The sequence below is a fragment of the Chelon labrosus genome, assembly GCF_963514085.1.
Source record: "Chelon labrosus genome assembly, chromosome: 18".
Lineage (NCBI taxonomy): Eukaryota > Metazoa > Chordata > Actinopteri > Mugiliformes > Mugilidae > Chelon > Chelon labrosus.
This window is the reverse complement of record NC_140351.1, coordinates 15,362,201-15,387,444: the sequence shown is the minus strand read 5'-3', so window position 1 is coordinate 15,387,444 and position 25,244 is coordinate 15,362,201. Positions and strand designations below refer to the sequence as shown.

General features: G+C 40.7%; 2 protein-coding genes across 2 annotated transcripts in view; both read left to right on the top strand.

Annotated features, from left to right (window-relative positions):
• The first annotated feature begins 7,649 nt into the window (after positions 1–7,649).
• Positions 7,650–19,808, top strand: pxdc1b (PX domain containing 1b). Its single transcript, XM_084565982.1, has 5 exons — positions 7,650–8,111; positions 16,357–16,448; positions 16,529–16,646; positions 16,746–16,857; positions 17,350–19,808. Exons 1-5 carry the CDS (start codon positions 7,856–7,858, stop codon positions 17,471–17,473), a joined length of 702 nt encoding a protein of 233 aa, XP_084422108.1. The 5' UTR covers positions 7,650–7,855; the 3' UTR covers positions 17,474–19,808.
• Positions 19,809–20,741: 933 nt separating this feature from the next.
• The window catches only part of tmx3b (thioredoxin related transmembrane protein 3b), a 39,667-nt gene continuing 35,164 nt past the window's right edge, over positions 20,742–25,244 (top strand). The window contains exons 1-5 of the mRNA XM_084566126.1: positions 20,742–20,801; positions 21,053–21,110; positions 21,786–21,825; positions 23,046–23,169; positions 23,511–23,556. Of these exons, the coding sequence (XP_084422252.1) occupies positions 20,768–20,801; positions 21,053–21,110; positions 21,786–21,825; positions 23,046–23,169; positions 23,511–23,556 (302 nt within the window). The 5' untranslated portion in view covers positions 20,742–20,767. The remainder of the gene's footprint in view (positions 20,802–21,052; positions 21,111–21,785; positions 21,826–23,045; positions 23,170–23,510; positions 23,557–25,244) is intronic.

Genomic DNA, 25,244 nt, shown 5'->3' with positions numbered 1-25,244 from the left:
AATGCAAAACATTCTGAAAGGATCTGAGACATCATGTAACAGTGCTAAAAAGCTGCAAAGACGTAAAGCAGCTGCCTCTGACACGGCTCTGTGAAATCACAAAACATTCAAGGATGCAAAAGCGTCGGAGGGCTGGTTATTATCCACTCTTGACAGTTTGATACCAAGCAGTAAATTGTGTTATTGTGGGGCACCTGTGGTTGCTTATTCACAGCACAGAGAAAGTAATGGAGCCGTGAAGATATAGCAGGATTGATGCTGGCAGATGGGACAAGAGTGTCTGGCAGATGAGAGTGCTGCAGGTGCTACCATCATCATTCAGGTTCTCACAACATCTCGTTTAATGTATGCTAGAGTGGAAAAAAAGTAAAAAATAAAAGTTTGTCTTCGATATTCCGTCACAGATTACATACTGAACCACGGACAGTCTATATACCGAAAAAAGCAAAATATCTAATGGGACCTGAGTGTTTGCCAAATCCCCCCTGCTATAAATATATATAAATTTTGAGTATACACACAGAGCCTAGAGCTGTAACTCACAGCCTGGGCTTTCTGCTGCACAGACAATCTCAGATTTATATGATAAAGTTGCAAGCTGGAGGTCTCACAACAGATTAAGGTCTCGGTTGCAGAAACATTATGTATTCCATTACCTGAGACCCCTGTCCCAGTGTGCCCAGTAAATCATGGCCATATACAATATGAGATAAAATGTCCTATACTGCATTCTGCTTTCCAATCTAAGGATGAGTGATTATGTGTGTATGCAGTTTGTACGTACAAAGTTTGTAGTCTCAGCCTCCTAAATACATTCTTTTTATTTTTGTTTTATAACTTTATATGTTGCTACACTGTCTTAAACTTAAACCTGAAACTCTAGCAAGTCCATTTATGAATGGAATGTATTTATCGTGATGAATTTTGAAGTGTTATTAAGTCCATTATGTCCATTCTATGTCTAAGTGTAAATTGAATTGATATTTAAAACATTTCCATATGACAAGTAAATATTTAAATGAGCATGTGGGGGGCAGTAGTTTCATAATTAAGAAAAACAAAACAAAAGGGGGAAGGTAAAGTCAAGTTTTTAAGAGGGACCTTTGTCAGCCCTTGCTAACGTATTTATGTTTAGCAAATGTAAAGAATGCCTGTTCCATGATCTTAGTTTAGTGTGTTAGCTTGTTAACATTGGCTAATTGTTTTTGAAAAGTTAAACATTTACAAAAGTTATTACTATTTATCCTGAAAGAAACTTCAACCATATTTAAAGTGAAGCCAAAATATCTTCATTGCCCCCTGGTGGCTGGTTGAAGCCTAGCAGGCCTAAGCCACGCCCCATATTGCCACTCTCCTTTGATGAGACTTCAACTAAAACAAACAAATGGGTAAAAATTAGATAATAAAGTTTTTCCTGTCACATTCCTTACTTTTTTTTGAGTTATCAAGTGCTCCATAAAAAGAACTGCGCCAGATACTCTAAAAGTAGTCGCAGAGGCACCTGCAGATCTCTGTTCGGGAAGTTTCTAGAGCACTAAAGGACTGTTGATGTCCTGTGCTGTAAACTGTATTTATATTCTGAAGGACTCTTTTTTTGAAGGCTAAATTAGTTAGTGCTAATGCTGATGTTATGAAAACTAAGAACATGAGCAGTCAGTGGGTAAAACTACGCTATAACTTAGCTTGACAACTAATGGTTACTATTAAATTGTTATCCAAAAAATAAAAAAAGCAAGCATCCTGGAATGGCTGCAGTGGTTGAGGTTCAAGTGGTTTAGTTAGCCAAATTTACATTTAAAAAAAAAAAAAAAATGTATTCACAACAATAGTGCAACCATTAAAACAAAACATTTGTATTTCACCCACATTTATGCACTGAAATATGCAATAACCACACTGCTGGGTGGAATATTCAAAGAGATTTCATGACGCATCACGCCAGCACATCTGATTTATGTCATTTGTTGGAACTTGGGAATAAAGCGAGCAGACATAAGGTCTGCCGTGAATGTTAGGGCCTCTGCTCTCCAAGCTTCAGTGGAGACACAATAAGGATGGGGCCATAAAACATGGGGTCCAACAGATGCTCAGTGAAGACAACCACAGTCCATTATAGAGCCTGTTAAAGACACTCAGGCAGTTTGCTAACCCGCTGTCACCCCAGCCCCTGCACTCTTCACTGGGTTTTGTCTGCCGGTGAGGACAAGGATAGAGTTATGGCTTCGAACGACTTCCTCTAAGTAAAGCTCTGCCGGTGCTTCTCAATGAAAAGGCAACGCCTATTTCCATTAACGCAGACGTTCTTTGTTCCCTGACAGATGTGTCCATCTTTATGTTTTTCTTTCTAGTCTCTTCCTTTCTGAACAGTTTTACTTTATGAGCCTCAGATGTTTGGTTTTCTTAGAGAATAGGGGCTGGCATACGATTTACACGGTTAAAGAAGCAGGTAAGGGAGTACAACCCAAACATATGGCCTCGTAGGAGGATTACATTTACATTTGCTTCAAGGCAAGGGATGAGCATGAATATTTATTTGATCATGCCACTATGAAACTGTTGATCGCTCATTAAACATAGAAATCTGTAGCAAGTTTTATGGCGCAAGATTTAGAGCTTGATTGGAAACATCTGTGTTACCACCATCAGTGTAAGCTGAGGGTGTGGCAGCTGGGAGGTTGGCAGTGAGGGGGTGACAAATTAGATATGAGAGGCTGCAGAAGTCCTAATTTTCCTCCTTTTTACTGCATATTTGCAGTAAGCATGGGTGTGAAATTGTATGAATGTGATAGTAAATGCCTTAAATAACAGGCTGTATATCTGTGCTGCAGGTCCACCCCAAAGGTTACAAGAGACTGTAAAAAAATAAAGCTCATGCAGTCTAGTTTATTTCGGTTTAATGAAATGTTTCGACAGTATCTTTATTCTACTGATGATGCGTAAATATGATAGTTTGTGGTTGGTTTTGAGGATCGTATAAAACACTTTCATTCACATGCTTTTTGAAAGATTTTTGTTTACAAAGAAGGACAAAAAACACTTCACATTTTGAGACGCAGACATGTTTGCTTTCTAGCCAAGAGTTCAATGAGAAAATCAACAACTCTATCTGTACTACTGTGCTTTAGGCTAAATGCTAACATCAGCTTGCTGTCTTGCTAACATGGATGACATGACAGTTACCCAGAAAGGAAGCCAAAATATTTTGATCGCCCCCTGGTGGTGGTTTGATTGCTAAAAGTCATAAACCACGCCCATTCCATTAGATCTATGTTCTATGCAGATGGGACATGAGCCAAACTAAACAACCTGAACCCAAAACTTTCATGTGCTATTAAGTTTGTTCATGTGCTGGTTTTGTTTTTAAGGTTGTTTTTCATAAGACTGGAAGTTAAAGGGAAACAGCTAGCCTAGTTAAACTCTGAACAAGCTAGCTGTTTCTCCTTTTTTTGTCGGTTGTTGCTGAGATTCAGTTTTCTGGCTTCAGCTTCATGCTTAATGGACAGATCTGAAAAGTGGTGTCAGTCCACTTGTGTCTCAGGAAAACCCCCCAAAAAGAAAATTCTGTTAGGTCTCAGATTTCCTTACACACTACAAACCTCTACCCTTTAAAAGACAGTCATCTGCATTTCTTAATTATGAGCTTATACTGAATTGCTAACCTGACAAATCCAAGTTCTTATTCTAAACATAAACCCAGTTTCTAATCCTAAAATATTCCATTAAAAGTGACAAAATATCCTTAGTTTGCATCTTTAAGTGAGGATATTTGAATGGTCGAACAAACCATCAATCCATCTGACGAAACCTTCATCAAACAAACCAGCCCTGAACAATTTGTCTTGCTCCCTCACGCAAAGCTTTAGCATCGAATGATGAATGTGTCTAGAACTTTGCGCGAGCCTTTAAAGATCAGTGGGCAAAAGTCTATTTTTCCATTTAAAGTTTACTCTTTCCGAGGAATTATATTGGAATGAGGCACCGAGGCAGAATGTGCTGACTCTGTGAATGTGGCCGAACCACAGATTGAAGCGCTGCTCAAAACAGACAGATCCTATTATTACACGGAGGGAGAAGGGGTTTCTGATAATACCGAGGCGGTTGGTTCGTGTAATATAATCATTCGGGCCTTAAATAAAATGTGCAGCACACAGCATGACTAGACTCCAAATGTGCACCAAACGATATGTCTGTTAGGGGCTGAACTTAAACGCCGAGAAAGACTTTGGTGAGTTTGGAGAAGTTTGGTGATTTATCAGGTTGCATGTAAGAATATATATACAATTCAACATCCAGTACCAACAGGATCTACTTTATTATTAGAAGTCACCACAGTCATTTTCTTTCCGCTGTATCATTTCTGATGTTGTAATGAAACAGGTTAATAGCCGGGTCTACGTGGACAGCAATATGTGAAGGAGCACTACGGATTATGAGCCAGTTCTTGCCGCAAACAACCACTGATGCATCAAGTCTATAATTTAGAAGTCTTCATGTGATGCTCCATAACCTTTGTACTATTTCCTTTCAGGATGGATATTTTCCATATTGACTACATGCCACTGAATTTCACATTTTGCAGGCATCATTCTTTAAAAGCAAGATTTAGCCACCTCTATAAGTGGAGTTGTGCTATTATGGCATTGTTTTGAGGAGAAGGTTAAAGTGTAGATGAAAATAAAACTAAAATTCACAGGAAAATAGCCTTGCCTGTGAATTAGGAGTTGCACGACGAGTCGAATAGTCGACTTCACTGCTGTACCGTGACGTTTTAAGCATCATGTCGACTGGTTGCTGACATGATATGACAATAACAACACGGATGCCTCTAAGAAGACAGGTGGAGAACGGTCCAAATCCTCTCGACAGCAGTTAGCTAACTTCTTCACTAAACGCCCTGCGGTAACAGAGAGGCAGCAAATCAACAATTTGCTGGTGAATATCATTGTTAAAGGTATTAAACCTTTAGCTGCAGAACAAGGAGATACCACATTTTTAAACCCGACTACACTATCCTATCTTACAACACGCTGTAGAACTAGTAAATGCTATCGATGGTGCTGAGTTGCAGCCTGTTTTTATACAGACTATACACATCTGCAACACACGGTATGTAGCACATGAGCTGTTTGTTCTCAGTATATGTATTCAGGTCAAGAATATAGATTTCATTGATGCAAAGTATTGCTTTCTACTGTGTTTTTATCATCATCGACTAGTTGGTGTCAACTGGACTTTCACCACACAACAGCAGACTTTAAAAACTCATGCAACCCCTACTGTTAATTGTGAAGTGATTTTTTCTGAGTTTGACAATGGTGAGCTTTCAGTGAAGCAGAAAAGCAAAGAGTTTTCTGTATGTAGACAGTGTCACCATCTTCTCACTGCCAGTCTAACAGCTGGACATATAAGTTTGAGGGGTCCTCTTTGGACAGCCTAAATGATTCAAATTAAAACTTTATATTGTCATGACTGGCTGATTTTTTTTTTTTTATTTCTATTATCTTTTTGTTGGGAGTGCTTGTACTTGCCATAATAGGACTGAGTCACTCACCAAAGTGCAATTTTGAGCTAAAAAGTGGGGCATTAAGGCAGACTTTTGCTCAACCATCTGTGCACATTAGAGCTGAGTATCTTCTCCTGATCTCAGCAGAACAATTCTCAGCTTTCTGTGCAGATTTCTGCTATTATTTCCAAGTCCGTGCAGTAAAGAGTGTTTTACGGCTTGCTTCTACTTGCCATTAAGATGCTGTTTCCTGTGCTGCATTGTTACGAATTGCTTTTACTGCGCGGCCCTTTTCCCACTGTACAGTAGTTAATTACAGCTGAATCTTCATTTCTCCGCTTGGCCACGGCTTCCTGTAAAGCCCTTTTTACTGGCCTCTGCCTCTCCTCTCGGAGAAACATTAGTGTGCTGTTCAGTGGAGCGATGTGGGGAGAAAATCTGCTCCTTTTTTGGTAACTCTGTCGGGAGACAAATATTAGCCAGCGGTGCATCTTTTTTTGTGAAGGGTGATATTAAAGAGGTAAAAAATGGAAAATCTTACGTAGACAAGCCCCCTGACCGACTACTTCTGACAGTCAGAATTTAATGGCAGGCTTGTTGGATCGATTGATGGATGACTGAATGGGAGTCCTAAGTACAGGCCTGGATTCCTTGTTGAAAATTGAATCAAAAGACCACCAACAGACACAAAAGGACCACATGGAGATGCAGCGTCACCACAAAGGAACACAGTTTATTATTGCCAGAAACCAAGATTTTAAATCTATGCAATGTTGAGATCTCAGCCGCCTCTTCCTAGAATACTTTCCTTTGTTTTTTCCAAACATCTAATTTCCCGATTACTAATTTTAATGTAATTTCTCAGTGGCCACATTAGTGTCATCTTTGCAGCCCTTTTCCCGGCTGCCTCTGAGTCAGAAGGTGATGGGCGTTTGTTTGTTGGATGAATGGATGGATGACTGAATGGGAGACCCCAAGGCCTTTGGAGCAGATTGTCTGTATGAACTTTTCTTGTGGGAAATTTAATCAAATGACCACAAAGAGGCACAAAATGACCACAAACAGATACAAAAGGACCCCAATGGAGATGCAAGATTACCACAGAGAAACATGGTTTATTGCCAGGAACCAGTCTTTGAAGCTGAGTTAAAAGTTCAGATCTCAGCGACCTCTTTTCAGAATTCTTTCCTGTTGTTGTTTCCAAACATATATAAAAGTTTTAAGGAAAGTCGAGGACTCACACAAGACACAGAAAGTAAAGGTTCAGAGAGTGATGAAGGCGTTAATCCTTATCATAAATATGGACATGGACGGTTTTTGCAGCCCTTTACTGGCTACTACTGCAGGAGCCAGTAGGTGGTAGGGGCTTCTTGGATCCATGGGTTACTAAGTCGAGGCCCACAGTTTGTTGATTGAACTGCAGCCTAATCAAATATGCAATAAGCCACAGAAAACATGGAGATCCAAGATTACCACAAACACACACAGAACAAAGTCACATGTTTTCTCATGCTAAGAGCCAGGATTTAAAAGCTGCTCAGGCGTAAAAAAAAAAAAAGGCAAGATCTCCGCTGACTCTTTCCAGAATACTTTCCTGTGCTTATTCCCAAATATCTCACTTCAAGATTACGTGTACTACTTAAGAGTCACTAATAACTAGCTGAATAGATGAAGAGAGAGAGAGAGGGAGAGAGTGGAGAAGGTGTTTGTCCCGGTTATAAATAAGGAGATGGACAGTGCTGTTTTTGCAGCCCCTTGCATTCCTTGCATAATAATACCCTGTTGTCAAGGAGGGAGGAAGGAAGGAGGGAGGAAGGAGAGGGGAGGAAACTGTGCTGAAAGAAAAGCAACGGATCCAGACAAGTTGAATGCTCTGGATTTAGGAAAGCAGAGCCAAAGAGGGAGGGAGGGAGGAGGCTTTACTTTGAGGATGTAGCTATGTATTATTCCTATATTTTAATATCAATTATTTCTTTCTTTGGTTATCTCTCTGGTGGTTGCAGGAAAATAAGCTGCTGTTGAATCAATATTGCCGGATCAATTCAGAGTGGGCGTTATCTTTGACTTTTTTTTTTTTTAAAGTCATGCCACGTTTGAGATTACGCGTGTGATGGGCTGAGCAAACACTCATCCTCCTCCTGCTTCTACACTCAGCCGCTGTCTGCCGCTCAGACTGGGCTGACCGAAAAGTTGCCGAAGTTCCTCTACTTCAGATTGAATTTTTTTTTTTTTGTAACACCCGGATCTCAGTGGCCTTGACTTTTCTTTCAGCTCTCCCCAATAAAAGCCAGCTGCTGTCCGCCGGTGGCGCGCCCCGCTCCAGCTCCAGCATGCGGGACTGACGTCTGAGGAATGGCATCGGCTGTGTTTGAAGGGACGTCGCTGGTCAACATGTTTGTCCGGGACTGCTGGGTTAACGGGATCCGGAGACTCATCATCAGCCAGCGCGGGGAGGAAGAGGAGTTCTTCGAGATCAGGACTGAGTGGTCCGACAGGAACGTTTTATACTTGCACCGGAGTTATTCCGATCTGGGGCGGCTGTTTAAAAGGCTGGTGGAGTCCTTCCCTGAAGACAGAAGAGACCTCTCCAAGTCCCCTCTGATAGAAGGTTGGTGTGATGCCAGATGACTGAATGTGAAAGGAAATGATGACAGAGCAGCAACAAAAATAACTCAGCTTTTAATATAGGCAGGTTTTATATAGTTACCCTTTACTCATAAGGGACATGTTGTCTCGGGCTGCATGCTTGTTTTGGTTAGTGATCATCTGCAAGAAAATTTCCCACTTTTTTTTTTTGTGCAAAACCTTCAAAATATTCTGTTTTCAGTCATATAAAATAAAGAATATGTCACTTAAAAGGCAACAACAAGCAAAAACTTGATTTTTTTGCTGAATATAAGACTTAAATGACTGAATTTTCCAAATTATTTACATTAAATAACAAAAAGTCTCATTCTGTCACTTAAATTCTTCTCACTTCCTTCCGGCATAAACACGCTTGTCACTAGTAGACATGTTTTGGACTTATTACACAGTTTAAATTGTGCATTTTTCTCCCCTATCAGGAATATTTCTCATTTAAAGGCTTCTGTGGCGGAAAACGTTTCTTCTGCCCACGCAGGAAAACCGTAGAGAAAATCCTATTCCTGCCTTGCTCCAGAAGGCGCGACAGCTGCTGTTTTTCTGCTCTCTGTGCATTTTTTATGGATTAGAACCAGTTGTTTGAGTTGTTGAGGTATTTAATTTCAAATTTGTGGGAGGGTGCCGTGGGTAGATGGTAACAGTGTGGATTTTAGTGTTGATGCAGGAGGCTAAATAGAAGAAGAACACATAGCCAGCACAATCGGGGTTTAGGGCTGAGGGTCGTCATAGCCTGCATCTGCATGGGTTTGTTTGGACAGGTTAATAATGAACCGGATCCACATTAGCGTGTCACATTAGCAGACCATCCACAAGACCAACGCGCTGACAGGACATGAAAGATTGCACTGTTTGTAACCTTTGCTCTCATGTCTCTGTGGCCAAAAAGTTCTGGAGACATAACTAAAGTACCAACACAGACTTCCATGCGGAAATCAGTTTTTTACATCTCATATATTCTGCAGCACTGGAGGAGAGAAGGTTACTTTTCTTGTGCATGGAAAACTGTGTATGACGGAGATCGGAATTCTGCGCAAAGACAAGGTTTGAGACTTCTTCCTGTGGCCCTGTCAGACTGAGATGTAGACATTTCTGTTTGACTCACAGTTATTAGTCGCACATTAAACCGCTTTACGCCATCTCTTTTGCGTATTTACATGTCCATACACAATCAGTGTGTCTCCAAATCAAGCAGGAACCTCTGTGACTAAAAAAGCAAAAGCAAGTGGAAGTGCCAAAAACTGCAGTTCCTCACATGGCCACTTGAAAATGCTGGCGTCGACCCCCATAGACTTATATGTTGAGGCACAGTTGAACAGTTTCGGTCTCTATAGATAATTTCCTCAATCATGGCAACTGTGGGGGGTAAATTTTGGATCTCACGGCTTGAAGTTATGCATAAATAAGGACTTTCTTGCCTTGGGTGACATGTGGGTGCCCTCACAGTTTGCTAGTTGTCACCTCAGCTCCACTGATTGAATTAGTCGGGAGAGGAGTCAGGCACTGCCAAGATGGCAACAGCAGGATCCACCGCGCTCAGCTTCAAATTTGATGATTTCAAAACTCATCTGAAAGCAGAGCATTAATCCTGCTTCTTATGTTGTATAAACTCCGTCACACGAGCTGAAAAACTCAAAAGCACAAAGCTGAACTCTGATTTGTTTGCTTTGCTCATGACATGTTCTAAATATAAGTTTAAGATTTCAACATGTGATCGTCACATGAACTGTCCTGAAACTGCTCACTAGATGCAACTTCTTTGACTAGTTGAAAAACTAGGCTGAACATACGGCTGAGTTTTAGTAGGTAGTTTGCTTTGTTGAGGTTATAGTTGGCAGGGTTTAGCCTTCTGTAGGTTGAACCCACTGCCCTCTGGGTTTGGGTCTCACACTCTTGTACCCTGGCGTTGCCACAGACTTGGCAGGCCTCCGAGCATGTTCTGTGTTTATGATCGCCCCCCCCTCTCCCAGCAGTCTTCTTGGCAACTTCCCTTTCGCCTCTATCCGCTGAGCCCATACAAGTGCTTTGGAAACATCCCTGTAGTGGCGACTGGAAAGCTCAGCTTCCTGCCCAGCCACAGAAATATCTGGCAGAATTGTTGACAGCTCCGCCAGCGCGCCGCAGTTGCATTTCGGGACGAGACGTTTCAGATCTCATGACTCACTTCTCGTTTCTTTATTCCGTCTGTGACCCTTCGCACCAAGCTACAGCTAAATGATAAATGGGGCCTTGATATGAGAACTGAAGCAGACATCTGTGTTACTTTATTGACTCTGGCTGGTTTCAGCAATTCATTGAAGCATAGCGAACCTCCTGGTTAATAACATGCTCCTAATGGCTCAATATTTCATTTGCATCCCCTTTAATTGCCTCTTAGAGTGAAAGAAAAACCATTGCCCTGGCCTTTCTCAGTCTACTTTGCTACAGTTAGTTTTAGTCCCCGGCCATGTTTTCCTGTTTCTGTGCTGCGTCTAGGCAACAGAGTAGGCGTGCTGAGCCTTACATGCTGATGCCACGATGAGCAAGAGGGTGAGTGGGAGAGGAGTGGACTTCCCATATTTAGTCCTCATAAACACTTACCTTACATGTGACCACTAAGTGAGCACAGACAGGAAGCGGTTGCTCACATTCCATGTGAACTAGATATCATCAAGGAATGTAGACTGCGTCAGTAATCACCCCTCCTCACGTACACTCATTCACTGCTGACTACAAGAGAATATTAGTGGATAGGTAGACAAGGCATGGACGGACCTTTTGTTTCTGTTTTGTGCGTTTTTTAGAGGTCTATGACTGTGCATGCCAACATTCATTCAGTACTCCTCATGCAATGTTACAGAACCTGCATAGTTCACTGTATAGTGAGACATAAATAGACCTTTTAGACTCTTACAAATCATCTGTATTTTAGTATGCATGCAGCGTGACTCATTGCATTGTTCAAGTAATGAATGAACCGAATACCTGGAGTCCTAGCCCTTTTATGTAATTGAAAATGATTCAGCTTGTTTGACATTGTCCATTACTTTCATGTAGCCAGTCAGTTTAACAGTTTGCTGCTCCATGGTGGAGGGTTAAGCCTTGTCCACATATAAAACACTTGCTCCAAAACTCTTGTCGCCTACAGTTGGCAGCTAGTGGACGCGCCAGGCTCTGATTACTTAGGTAACCCTCTTGTATATTTACCATCCCCAGTGTTTCCAAATGAAACAAGCAGAACAAATGTAGTCGGTGTATTGATGCTCTTCTTGCCGTCATCACTTCCTTTACAACACCGCTCCTCGATCTGGGTTCACCAGACGCTCCAAGTCGTGGGCGTCGTTTCTTTGTGGTAAACATCAGCGGTGTTAGCTTAATATGTCTCGGTCGCTCCCATTGGTTGTCACACTGGCCGCCTCAAAGTTGAGATTAGTTAAACTTGGTGCTCGCTGACTTTGCCTGTCATTGCTACAACTCGCTGAATTTCAGGAACGTTCCACTGTTTCTTGTTGCCTCAAGAGTCTTGAGGGCTCTTCCTGTGTACCTTTTCATTAAACATGAACATCCAGCGTCAACGGCCAGTTAGCTTAGCATAGTAAAAAGACTGCACACACCAGGAATAGGCTAGCTTGACTCAGGCCAGCAGTCAAATAAAAAGTCTATTGACATGTCACTAATCAACATATTAGTTCATTCTACACCAAAACCAATGTATAATAATGATATGTTGTGGTTTTACAGGATACACATGAAGTTACCGCGGATTAGACGTGCTAGGATCAAAATCCGCTGGCATTCATGTCCAATTCTCATTGGGATTGATCAGGTGTGTAGAGGTGAAACTGAAGCCAGGGCTTGAACTGGCTCTCTCTCTCTTTTTGCCAAGTTCAACATGGTGATTGTCTTCCTGGGGAGACTGTTGTCAGTCCACATTTAAAAAATACTCCTCACTTCCATTGAGCATAAGCCGATCCCAGCTCTGCAAGAAATGAAATTCCTCTAAATCATGGACCGTGAGCTCCAGCATGCAGACGCTTAGTGAAAATCAAATTGTTGTAAATTAAATATAGTTCACTCCGCTGACAATAAACGTTGATATCATATACACCACGCAATACAGATACTACTGCATACCAAAAAGGTACATTGCAGCTATATACAAATATTGTGACATTCTGTTTCTGATAATATCCTCTGTCTCTGACTGAGACGTCCAAAAATAACCTGTTGGCCAAACCGAGGCGGGTTAGCGGTTGAATGATTCAGTGTAACGCTGCTGACAGGAGCTTATCAGATCCTTGCAGAGGATGTTCTGTGAAATGTGGCGCTTACAACATCTGTTGATTGTTTTTTTCGATAGTGTGTTTGAGGAAGACATGGACACTGCTGAGTTTGTCTGCCGCTGCTGTGTTATTTCGGCTAGTAGATGAAGTGTCTTGTCAGCTTGGCATTCCTGTCACAGACTAGTGTCTGCCTAGTTACTGGTACTGTTATCATCTTGCAGCCCAATTATGATAGCAACTACAGTCACATGCTTTTCTTAGAGAATGGAGATAATCAGGAGTGAGTTGTATAATTACTTAAAACACTGTAGCCAGGAAGTCCATACGGGAAATAGACTATTATAGGAAATGGGAAGAAATACTCTCAGGGATCATGATATCTTTTAATATGAATATGTTTGAATATATTTACCAAGTTACAACTCATTGGGGCAAACATAGAAGCAGTGCTTCTTTTCCCTCTTCCTTGACTGTGTCTTATTTCAGTGAATTGTCATGTGATACAGTGGTAGGAGAGGGTGCTGCCGGAGGAGTGTCACAGGGACTCTAGTGCAATTTTTGATGCTGTAGCGTCTACTGTATTTATTTATTTTTTTACTATTTCCAAGAGTAATTAGTGGAGTTGTTGCATGTAAACCTCTGGAAAAATCTACCCAGTTCATACACGACCACTCTGTGATCTGCTGTGTTTTCATCTTACTGTATACAGCTAGCAAAAGTGTTGAACCTGCACTCTCTAACTTCAAAAACATATTGAATGTGCTGCGGTTAACTTGATTAAATCTTGCACAACCAGCAGTTTACTGCAAAAAAAAGAAGAACGCTTCTTTTTTAACACATCAAACCACCTCCTAGTTTATGCAGCACCCACCCAGGTTGTCAATAATGACTATTAATATCAACATATAATTAATGAAACTTATGAAAACAAATTTAAATACAGTTGAAAATCACATGCAAGAGGCTCCAGCACCCCCCACGACCCTTCACAGGACAAGCAGTTACAGAAGATGAATGAAGGAATGAATGAATCATATGCAAGACTCAAAATACAGGAAAGTCATGCATCTTTACAGAAAATACTGTCATTTCTAAATGCTTATTAGTAAGTCCAGAAACTCTGTGAATGATTCCGTGTACGTGCCTGCACCCTGACGGTAATGTGCAGTGTATTAATTTGATGCGTAACATTAGCGCGCTGCGTGTAAGATGTGCAGTAATCTCCGCTAACCTGTTTACAAAGGACATTAACTGTCAAGATGTGTGGAATGGCTTAAAGCCTCTGCAGTGTAGTTATCATCAAGGCTTTGCTTCAACATGCACGGCTCTCAACGGACTTCTCAAGGCTTTATTTTGACACCAAATCATGAACCATTAAACAGCAACAACAATATCATATTTATGATGCTGGCAACTGTCACAACACAATAAGTCAAAATACAAGTTAAAACTGTTCAGTTTTGTGAAATGCAGTTGCGTGAATTATTTATCCGTGGTCAGTGTATTATCTGCAGTAGACGATGATTGCCCTCAGTTTGGACGAGCAGACACAGAAGCCAAGCACTGAACCACTGTGGGCGTACTCAGCGGCAAAATATATTTTAGCTGCCTGAAACAAAGCCCACCCAAAAGATCAGTATCAGTTCATGTGTGTGCTATAATTAGAATTTTATCGCCACTTCACATTGTCATTGGACAGCCCTTTCTTTAAAGCACTTAATCGGTTAATTTGTGTTATTGTGTGACGTTCATGTGTTAGCACATTAGTTTGTATCCAAATTAACATGTCAAAACGCCGAAGTCACACAGCGGTAAACAAGCAAAATTACTGTTTTTGTCAATGGAGTCTGGTGGCTTCTGAAGAGACTGACAGAAGAGTTCCCTATCCGAAAAGGCTGTCTGATGACAAGGTAAACAGTGATTATATTCTAAATACAGCGTACACTTGAACAGATATTTTTTAAAGTGGGTCTCGTTTTCGGTGGCCAAATATCTTTTTTTGCTTCTGATCCCAGCAGCTCATGTCTTGGCTTCTGTGCTAAACTGTGGGCGTGCCATGGACATCTGCTCAAAGTAATACACTGACTATGTGGAAGTACCCCGTACAACTCCACCTCAAAGGAATGGTACTATCCGTTTAATGTATGTACATGTAATGTTTGTCAGATTTATTGGCAGACTGGGAACAAAGGGATATTGTAAGTCAAAGAAAAGAAGATGGCCTGCAGACCTTATGAGCTCCAGGCTGGGTGAGAGTCTCACTTGGTTACTAGTGATGATTTAACTGCCCAGTCACTCTTCACATCCCCGTGGGAATGATGTCATCACTGCGGGCCATTAGAAATGGATGAGGCTGTCAGTGTGCAGAGTGTGTCGTTTTAGGCCCTCTTACTCAGTACTTCCATGTAACAGTAACCGCTGTGTGACTGCATTTTGTCCTGACCACTTACTTATATGAGACAGAGCCCTGTCAGTGTGGCTGCAGTGTTCACCGTTATTCCCCTCACCACATCCCTTCGTCAGCATGGCAGTAAATGATGCTTCGCTGGCTGCTTGCTCACATGGGCGGCAGCCTCGTATGGCTAAATGTGCTGACTTAACACTGCTGCTTGCCTCTCAAATCGCGTCTCTAATTTGATGCAGGATTAACGTGTTATCGCAGACATTGTCATACGCACTGTGATTACTTTCCTTTTCCTGTTATTATTGCTGCAATACAAATGCCAGCAGTTTAAATGGCAATTTTATAGTGTCAGGTTGTTGTGCTCTATTTTTCCCTCCTTCTAAATGCGGGGGTAAATATTAGGGAGCATTGTTAATAAAAAGGTTACCTTAAAATTCAACCGTCTCTTGCGTTCGACACAACCTTTTTCCAGACTTGGGATAAATTAAAACCTGTCTGGCATTTATGTCTTGGCCTAAAGACAGATAAAACTCTGATGGCAGTAAAGGTCAGAAAGCCTACCCTCTTGTCCCGGCACAAAAATAGTCACAGTTGGCATTTTGACTGTGAGAATGTTTCTTTTTTTTAATCAGACTCCATAGTGGAGCGATGATTTCCTGATAATACTTTGGGTACTTTTTAAGTTGTAGTTAATGTGGCTATCTCGAGGACATCTTGTTTTATTCTCTTTGTCGCCACCTGTGGCGATAAGCAGAAACAGCATGTAGACGTTTACTTAACCTTCGTATCACATAATTTGATATAAATGTGGATTACTGCCCATGGATTCTTCAAATAAGTGTCCATTCAAAAAATATATTTTAGGCTTTCTAAATATTTTTGACCTGGGAGGACAGTAGTTGCATGGTCGACGGTAAGACTGTATAAGTGTTAAATGAAAATCTTCAAGACTGGCATTTTAATGGAGACTTTTTTTACTGGATTGTGATGATCTTGAGGGTTAATTTAAGTAATAGTCGGTAGTTTGATCAAACTGCTAACATTGCCAAGCTAACATGCCTGCAGCGGTCAGTTTGGCATTTTGGCAATGCTAACATTGTTTAAAAAGGCTGATGGGAATGCTTGTATTTAGTAATAATCCAAAGTATATGGCAAATTTAACCTGGTGATGGTACAAAGTTACATTGCACCAAAAACATACCAAGAAGGCATCAGAATATATGGACTTAAGTTCAAAATTGTTAATTTATATGTCTCATAAGTGGTGTTGGAGGATCTGGAGTCTGGAGAACTCATTCTTCGTGGACCGTAAATGTCTGTGCAGAATTTCATGGCAATCTATTGCATAAAGGTTGAGGTGTTGGAACTGAATCTCAGACACCTTACGACAAAGCCCGAGTAAGAAATGATTCACGGAGGTGGCTTTAATTTAAGTGCAGTGATGTTCATTTAGTATGATATCTGTACCAAATACCATCTAAAACCATTAACTTTTAAAAAAAATAAAATAAAACAAGAAAACCCCCTTTTTTGTTTGTTTGTTGCAGGGCTGGTAAAAATCAAAGAGGCCAGCGACATTGAGGAGAAGCTGAACGAGGTGGAAAGACTACTGAAGAATGCCATCAACATGCCATGCAAGGTCAGTAATCACTAATTGAACTCTCGCAGCATCGTCAGCCAGTTTGAAAACTCACAGCCTTGCACTCAAAAACATCACAGTATTCCAGGTCAGAGGTGGTGTTGACTTTCTTCGAGCGGTCGCCACTGGACCAAGTGTTACGGAATGACAAAGTCCACAGAATCCAGCCATGCTTTCAGAGTCCAATCAAGATATCAGGTACATTCGTTGTGCAACATGAAGATGTGTCTACTGCTGATATCCCTGATGTCATGACAACCTAACGGCTGAGGTAACGCTGCACTTTGTACTTTGCAGAAATCATGCGATCCAATGGATTTTGTCTGGCCAATACGGAAACCATCGTATTTGATCACAGTATCCCAGAAGAAAAAGAGAGACCTTCATCCACTGACTCTTTAGAGCACCCGTGAGTATTAAGACCACACTTTAGACCACAACACAAGTTACTCAGCAAGATCAGTTGAAATATTCTGGGGTTGCTGCGTCAGTTTATCTCTAATCTGGTATTAAAGGTGAGTTTTACGTTGAGTTGGCTGCAGCCTAAAGCAAGTTCCCCTCTTGCTTTCCCACAGTTCTAAGCATTTCCATGTTTTCTTTTGAGAGTACAGTAATTACTGTGGCGAGTGAAGAAGTCCTTGTCCTCCACCCCCTTTATACAGCACAGGAAGTGTGTCTGAGAACCTCTTCCTTCCCTGGGTGTGTGTAGGAAGCAAAAGAAGCACACATTCCTCTTGGTATTGCGCACAAAACAAGATCTTACATCACTCTGCAATCCCGCTGCAATTTTCTGACCCCGTCTCCATGGGCTGATATAGATAACACACTTAGGTCAAACCTTTAATCGCAACAGAGTAGACTCCCTGTCCTTGCAGTAACATGTCCTTCATTTCATTGCCAGGTACGAGGATGAAACAGAGTTTTTGCCAATGGAAGCAGATGTGTGTGACGAGGACACAGAGGCGTATGTCACCAACCTGTCCTACTACCATCTGGTCCCCTTTGAAACTGACATCCTGGAATGAGGATTTATGGAAAACATTCCCGTCGACGGAAACCTCACTCAGAAATATGCAACTATGCAACGCTGTGTTTGGCTGCTCAAATTCAATGCTGCTGCTTGTTGTTCTCACAGAATGCACCAAAACACCGGAGCGCCGCTTTGTTTTCATCCGGTTGCTGTGACATTGCCAGCGTGCCTCATTCAGAGCCTTACTGTTATTTTTTTTGCTGCCTTCAGTGTAAAAGGCCTTCAGGACACGTGGCCCCACAGTGGAGGTCTTCAGTCCTCTGCGACATTTTCAAACATGCTGCTTGGCCACTTGAAAAGATTTGGAAGCTGCGGTTCGGAGTATGACTGCGAGCGTCGGAACTGAAGTTTGGAAACAAGTGGACCATTCACTGTTTCTCTGTTGAAACTACCAGCACTCTTTATTTGTCTCTAAGCTGTTTTGTCTTCCTCATCTGTTATCTTCTGGACCTCCGTGGCGTCTGTATGGTTTGCGACGAGATTATGCAGCTGCAAAGCCTGTCGTCTTCATGTGTAAACCTCTCACTGAAGTGTTACCCTCAGTGGCACCACCCTAGTGTTTGACTCCTGTGAGAATACAGACATGAAGCTCTGTATGATTTTATGGTGCAGCTTCCACCAGCATTTAGCAAATTCATTTTTGTTCGTGTACAAGTTTAAATCTTATAGGATGACTCCTACTTTGTTACATGCAGTTGTTTTTTTCGAGTCGAGTGAAACTGCAGACATGTACAGCTGCAACTAAAGATAAAACAGTGTTACTTTGAGTGAATTTAGCAAAAATAACTAAGCTTTCGAGCTAACAGACTCTTTGTTTGTTAGCATATAGAAGAACAGTGTTTCACTTGTTTCTTGTCTGAAATAAAAGCTATCATTTCGTTGCAATGCTCTCATTCCAAAGTGAGAATGTAATGCTGCCTTTTTGGATGTCGGTGAATTTCCTTTTAACGATGTGTTGTCAAAATAGCAAATTAGAACGTCATTGTGTTAGACATGTAGCCTGTGATTAATGTTCATAAACAAATAATTTGATGTGTGAGGGGGTGAAGACTGCCATTATGTGGAAGAGTGAATCATCTCACTGTTGTTGTTGCCGTCTAATGAGCGATAAAAGGGGGCAAAGGAAGCTTTGTGTGAAGCGTCAGTTGAGGTCATTTCGGACCCGTTTCTGTAAGAAGACATGAGTGGGTTCAGTTCAGTCTGAGTGAATGTGGGTGTCCGAAGCTCGGCCTGCGATGGTGAAACAAGTCCGCTCTTTATCTAAAGAAGACAAGCGACCTTGCTGTACTAGAACTCTCAAAAGCAAAAGTTGTCTGAAAAAAAGGCAAATACTTGATTAAAATTCACGCCTTTGTATATATATATAATATATTATATACAATATATATATAATATATTTGGGCCGCTATAAGTAGCGATAATTTCTGATACTGAGACCGGGGATTTCAGTGGAGCATTGCATATGTTTTTAATGCAACTGAAAGGCCAACAGTGTATGCTTGTGGTGGGTTAGCTGTTGTTGGATTGACAGTTTCGTCCCTGCAGGAGCCACTGTGGGCCTACAATGCAGGCTGACGGCTTGCGCCCGCGTTTCTGCCCTTTTAAATACAAAAGCGCTCAACCCTCACAAACTTGGCACACGAGGCCGCAGCAGAGCGATCCTCCACATGAGTCTGTTTAGTAACACGGTCATGATCACGTTTCCCCCCCGTGAGAAAGTGCAGCTCTTTCACAGGGAATGTAGAATATTGTTGGAGAACTTTTCTCTCTCCCTCTCTCCCTGTTAGAAAACAGCACGATTAATATGTTTCAACCCTAACCCTAACCCTAACAAGAAACTGGAAATTCTCATTCAAGTTTTTGTACCAATGTCAAACTAGAATAGTTCATATGAGTTTATTTTTAAAGACATTTGTCTATCTTGAGGCTCTTTTGCAAGCTTCGTGCATTACTAATATCCTGCCACACTTTCCATGACTGAAATGGTACTGAATTGAATGCAGTTAAAGGAACAAGTCACAAAATGCTGGTACTCCAGTTGCAGTGAAATTGTGAAACATATCAACGTGCCCAATTGTGCCAGCTGGGGGTGTTAAAAAGTCAAATGAAGAAAAGTATGACATGTAATATGAAAATAAAAGTACATTTTATATATAATTTATTTTGTAAACAGCCACACTCTGTAAAGCTAACCATTCTATGCCTTGTAATGTATTTTTTAGGTTTTATGTCATATGTGAGATGGTATATAAAAAAATGTCAGAATGAAGTTAATGACAAATATTGAAGATAAAGTGTATGTGTTGTTAACTTTAAAGCTGTTTAGACTGTATCAGATAAAAAATTATTACTCTAAAAGCTTCTCGAATGAAATAAATATGTTTTCAATATAAAATATGGTCATGTGATTTTTTTTTTTTGTTTTGTTTTTGTTTTTTCATTAAAGAAACACACTTCTGGGTCATAGGCCCAACAGTCAGCATCTCTGGTGCAGTGTAAAAGTACATCTGCACAGTTTCTGTGCTTGTAGACAGCTGATTGTAGGTAAGTGTAATGTTCTACTTGAGTACAATTAGTTTCAATGAATAGTGTTAGATTATAGCGTAATGCTGATAATGTTTATACTCATCATGTCTTTATACTAATCATGAATTGACTTGTGTAGTGGATTACTTTGTGGTGAAGGACTTGGCTTGTTGCCTGTTGTTGTAGAGGGACACCTAGTGGTGGGTATTTCAAAAATACTCCAAAATACTGAAGAAAACTCAAAATATGGGAAAATACCCCATAGTTATGTATTATTATTATTATTATTATTATTATTATTATTATTATTTAGGCCATGTGTAACAGCAACCAAAACTATGGTATCGATTTCAACGTTAGTAAATGTAATATCGTTCAAACGTACAGTGCAAATGAAATGTGAAAAAAATACACATTAGTTATACTGTAACTTATATTAGCACATTAAATGTGACAATATAACAAAAAGCCAAAATAATAAACTAAATCACAGTTTTTTTCGATAAATTAAAAGGCATAGTAGTTATACTGTCAATTCAATTTACATTTTAAATGAAAATAACGAGAAACTTGGACAAAAATGTGTAATAATAATAATAATATCGCTAGATAGCGAATGAATAAAACCTTAATAAATATTAAGACAAAAAACAAAAACAACTGGCGTCTGAAACAAACCTACAGGAGGCGGCGTAATCCCGCGCATGCGCGAGGGGGCCGCTTTAGCAGCTGTATTTCCTGCTTGCAGTTTCCACTCGAAGCGATGGCAGAAGTGAAAGCTTCCCTGATTTGCGGAGGTACGTTCACCGTTTTATTTCCAACACAAATAACTACTAGGCTACTCGTGCTACCCCGGCGCCTGTTAAAACGACCCTGAAAGCGGCTGCCGGCGAAGCTGTGGCGCAAACTGGAGCCCAGTTAGCCGGGGACGACAGCTTTAGCTGGGGATGCTTCAGTCATGAGGCTGGAGGAGAGCAGAGGCTGTGAAGCTGTGTTTCACTCTGGGAAACATAAACATGCACTTTGTCCAAACCTTTTGTGTTTGCAGTCGTAGCGGTTTTTCTGAGTTCGGCGGTGCTTGCATTTGTTGAAGATCTGGATGACACGTAAGTGATGCACTGCAATGGTGTGTGCTCTCTGAATCAGCTTCCTGTCTCACTAAAGCATGTACATGTAATGCAACTTCCGAGTATACAAACATACTCTGCGTGGATAAGCTTTTTTCCTCTCACTTCCTGTATTTGGGTTATGGGCAAACACAGTACCGCGTTTCTTTATTTATCTCTTTTACAAATCTATGGGGTTAGTCCTGATTTCTGCTCAGGTTTCCAGTTGCATGGTGCTTTTTTTTAATTGGATACCTGTGGTGAAGGTCTCTGGACATTATGTCTGGTGTGCCTGTGCATGTTTGTGGTAGATGTGCTTATCGTCTCTTTTAGGATTTTTCAACTTTTATCCATCCATAACTTAAATACGCCCCTCTTCTATTAATCAGGTAGTGGTTTGTTGACCTTCATCCATTTAAACGTGAGAATATAATGTCTGTCTTTGTAGCACGCTGAATTTCTTTTTTAATTCCTGAACACCCAATGGATGATCAGTTGCGAAAACAATCCCTCTACATAGGTGGCACAGTTCAGCTTTTAATTTGTAACAAACATCTTTTAATTTGACTCATTCGGTGTGTGATTATTAATGCCATTGTTCTCGTCTAGTATCAAGTTTTTACAACTGCAAATTAATTGTGTTTTTTTTTTTTTTTTTCTCCTCCTTCCTGATAGATTTAAAGACACCAGGGTGAATGACGTCTGGCTGGTTGACGTGAGTCTGACATTACGCACACAAACTAATCTAGGTCCATTCAGCCGCGGTTTGCTTCATCCCTTCATCCGATGCGGAAGTGGCAGCGGCCGGGGTGGGATGTAGTGAGGGGAGGGGGGCGTGTGGACCGTCGTCTGCGATTGTGATTAGTGAGTGAGAAGTCATGCGTGCCGTGCAAAGCCAGGGGGCTCAGAGGGGGTTTATATCAGAATCTGTCTAGCAGTTGCAGCTCGAGCAGCACCCAACGTTGTATTTGCTGCTAGATTAATCTGCAGGGCTGAGTTCTGATGTTACTTTTGATGTATCAATATCTGATTTTGTGGTACAGATACAAGACAACACAAGTCAGTTCCCAAAAGAAAATTGGATTGTAAAATCCACTAGCGGGGAATTTGGATTTAAATTAATAAATGAACAAGTTCTGTTCAACAGTGAATTATTATTTTGAATCACTGCCAGTCATTTATGAGTGTAAAATCACAGCCTGATGTTCTAACTCTCCACTAATAAGTCTTTGAAGTACTTTTTTAAAAATATTGCTCAATCAAATAACTTTGTTAAATGTGAAAGATTTCTGCCAATTCTACGGCTTTTTGATACTTTAAGGCCCCTTTTAGGCTATTATTTTGATTTAAAGAGCATTATTGTGTGTATAATAAGGTATTATTTCTATAGCTACTAAACTGAATGAATAGAGATCTCAGCAAACACATATGTTTCTTAAGAGTTCGAGTTGGAGCCCAAAATTCAGTTAAAAAGAAGATGGTGAATGCTAATTGCTATGTATGGTCATAATGCACACACTTTCCACTTCATTACGTACACTAGTGGACGCAAACGCATTCTGATATAACAGCCCTGCACTAACTCATGCTGTGGTTTTGGGTTTAATGTTGAAACTGGACGTGAAAGGTAGTAATTCAACTGTATGATCATTTTAGAGGATGTAGTCTGTGGTGCTGTTAAACTCATTTTTTGTGCCTAAAATCAGTTCTATATTGTTCTTTCACACACATTCAGACTATTAAGCAGTGCTACAAAGTAGCGGCAACAACAATACTTGTTTAATTACTAATTAACATCCATTTCAGTAGAGGCTCGCAACAAATGCAAAAACGTTCGGTGTGATTTTTAAATATCACAATAGGTTGAATAGTGTTGTATAATTAAACATATTATTGATATATTTTATGATTCTTTCTTCCCTTGATCTCTTCCAGTTCTACGCTCCGTGGTGTGGGTACTGTAAAAAACTAGAGCCAGTATGGTACGATGTCGGGGCCGAGCTGAAGAGCTCCGGGTCGCCGGTGCGGGTGGGAAAGATGGATGCCACGGCTTACTCTGGTGAGTAAATTGTGGAGCAGTTTACTGTCTCCCCTTGGAGCTCGTGTGTCCCCTGGTGATTATTTCATACGTTAGAGACAATGATTGACCTTAATTGAGTGTGTTGTTCAACAACATCATGATACCTGCTCCGCAAACTAAGAGTAATCCCTGGACACGTTTTGCAGTTGAATCCAAGCTGTTTTTAATCCTTTATGTTTAAGAGAGAGAGTGGGACTAAACTAGGAAGGTATTTCAAACCTTTAAGGAGACTACGGGAGACTAGTGGAGATTAGGCCTTTTAAAAGTGCCTTCATCTGCTTTCTTCCGTGAGATGCTAACATTTATTTTCTGTGTTGCAGGAATGGCGTCAGAGTTTGGTGTTCGTGGTTACCCGACAATAAAACTGTAAGTGTCGTTCGTTTTCCACAGCTGCACGGTTGACTGTTGTCAAACTGTTGTCCTCATGCCACAGTCTTCACAAGTTTTACTGATTAGTGGGGATGTCCCTATCAATATGTTTTGCCCACTGATCCAATTTTAATATTGTGTATCAACTGATCCAAGTTTGATCCAAAATACTGTATTACTGTACTAAGAAGCTGATGTAGTGTCGAGAGGGTTGCTCGTACCTTGGCTCTAGAAACTCAGTAAAAATCTGAGATTAACTCCATAACCCTGTTACTTAATGTTTTTCACCTCAACGCTGTCTCGAGGAAACTTTTCTCTCTTTTAAACGCAGTGTTTAGTGTTTATAGTTAAGAACCCGAGCGAACCCCATGGATTCCATTTTGAGATTATTATTTTTTTTTTGGTTGGTAGTACTGAATGATAATCTCCTACTACCAGCTCGCCAAACATCCACATTGCACAATTTACAAATTCCTCTCTGACATTTTCCAAAGTAAAGTTCTTACCTTTGACGCTAGCCAACTGCCACCACAATAGAAGAAGACGTTTTGACGCTACAGGGACATGGTTTTGGTTTATGGCAGACCTAAAACAAATAACTACAACAGATTGAGTTTGGCTGAAGCCTGATCCCGATCCGGTCATTTAAAAAAATACCTAGATTGGCACCTGATACTGATCGGGACATCCCTACTAAATTTCAAATAACATGTGAACCTGCAAGTTTTCCTGATCTTCTTGAACACTACAGTCTTGAGCTTAAATCCATATTATATTAAAATGCTCACTGAATTTATTTATTTAGTCTTTAAATGGGTTCAGACGACAGGAGTTTTCGGAAGATTTCGTCCAGTTGAACTTGTTTTAGCTGTTTAGACCAGGGGTGTCAAACTCATTTAGTTGGAGGGCCACATACAGCCCAATTTGATCTCAAGTGCGCCGGACCAGTAAGTAATGACAACTCCAGATTTTTTCCATTTGTTTTAGTGTAAAGAAGAGCAAGTAAATTAGGAGAATGTTTACATTTAATATACTATCCTTCAAAAAAAATAAAATAAAATAAGTGCAACTTGGGCACATTGCTATCTGGTGTTTAGTCCTGGGTCTCAGTGTTGTGTTCTGTCCACTTCTCTTAATAAAACAGTGGACAAATTAGGGATAGCAGTTATTTTCATTGAAAAATTCCAGTCTTCTATGTGATTTGCACACTGTGCAAATTCATGCTGCAGGCCAGATTTGAACCTCTGGCAGACCACTTTTGGCCCGCGGGCCGTATGTTTGACACCTGTGTTTTAGACGAACAGACACCCTGTGTTGGCTGCATCTCCCAAACCCTTTTCACATCCACGCTCGCTCAGCTTCCTGCTTTCTCTTTCTCACTGTAAAGCATTGCATAGTTTCAGCAGAGATTGCCTCTAGTGGCAATCAGTGTTACCTGATCTGGCCCAATAATCTAAATGGTATCCTGAAATGTGTGTTGTGCTATTATTTAAAACAAGTAGCGTGCAAGTTTGAGAATATCTGGAAAACTAGACTTGAGTCTCCATAAGTCTGTAATGCAGTCAGATTGAGTATGATATTAATACTGCTGTAGTCTGAGCCCAGCATACAGTAACACAGTATTTTTGAACTATTGTTACGAAGGTCTAATTTTAACGTTCAAGACTATCAGAAGCCTCGATTCA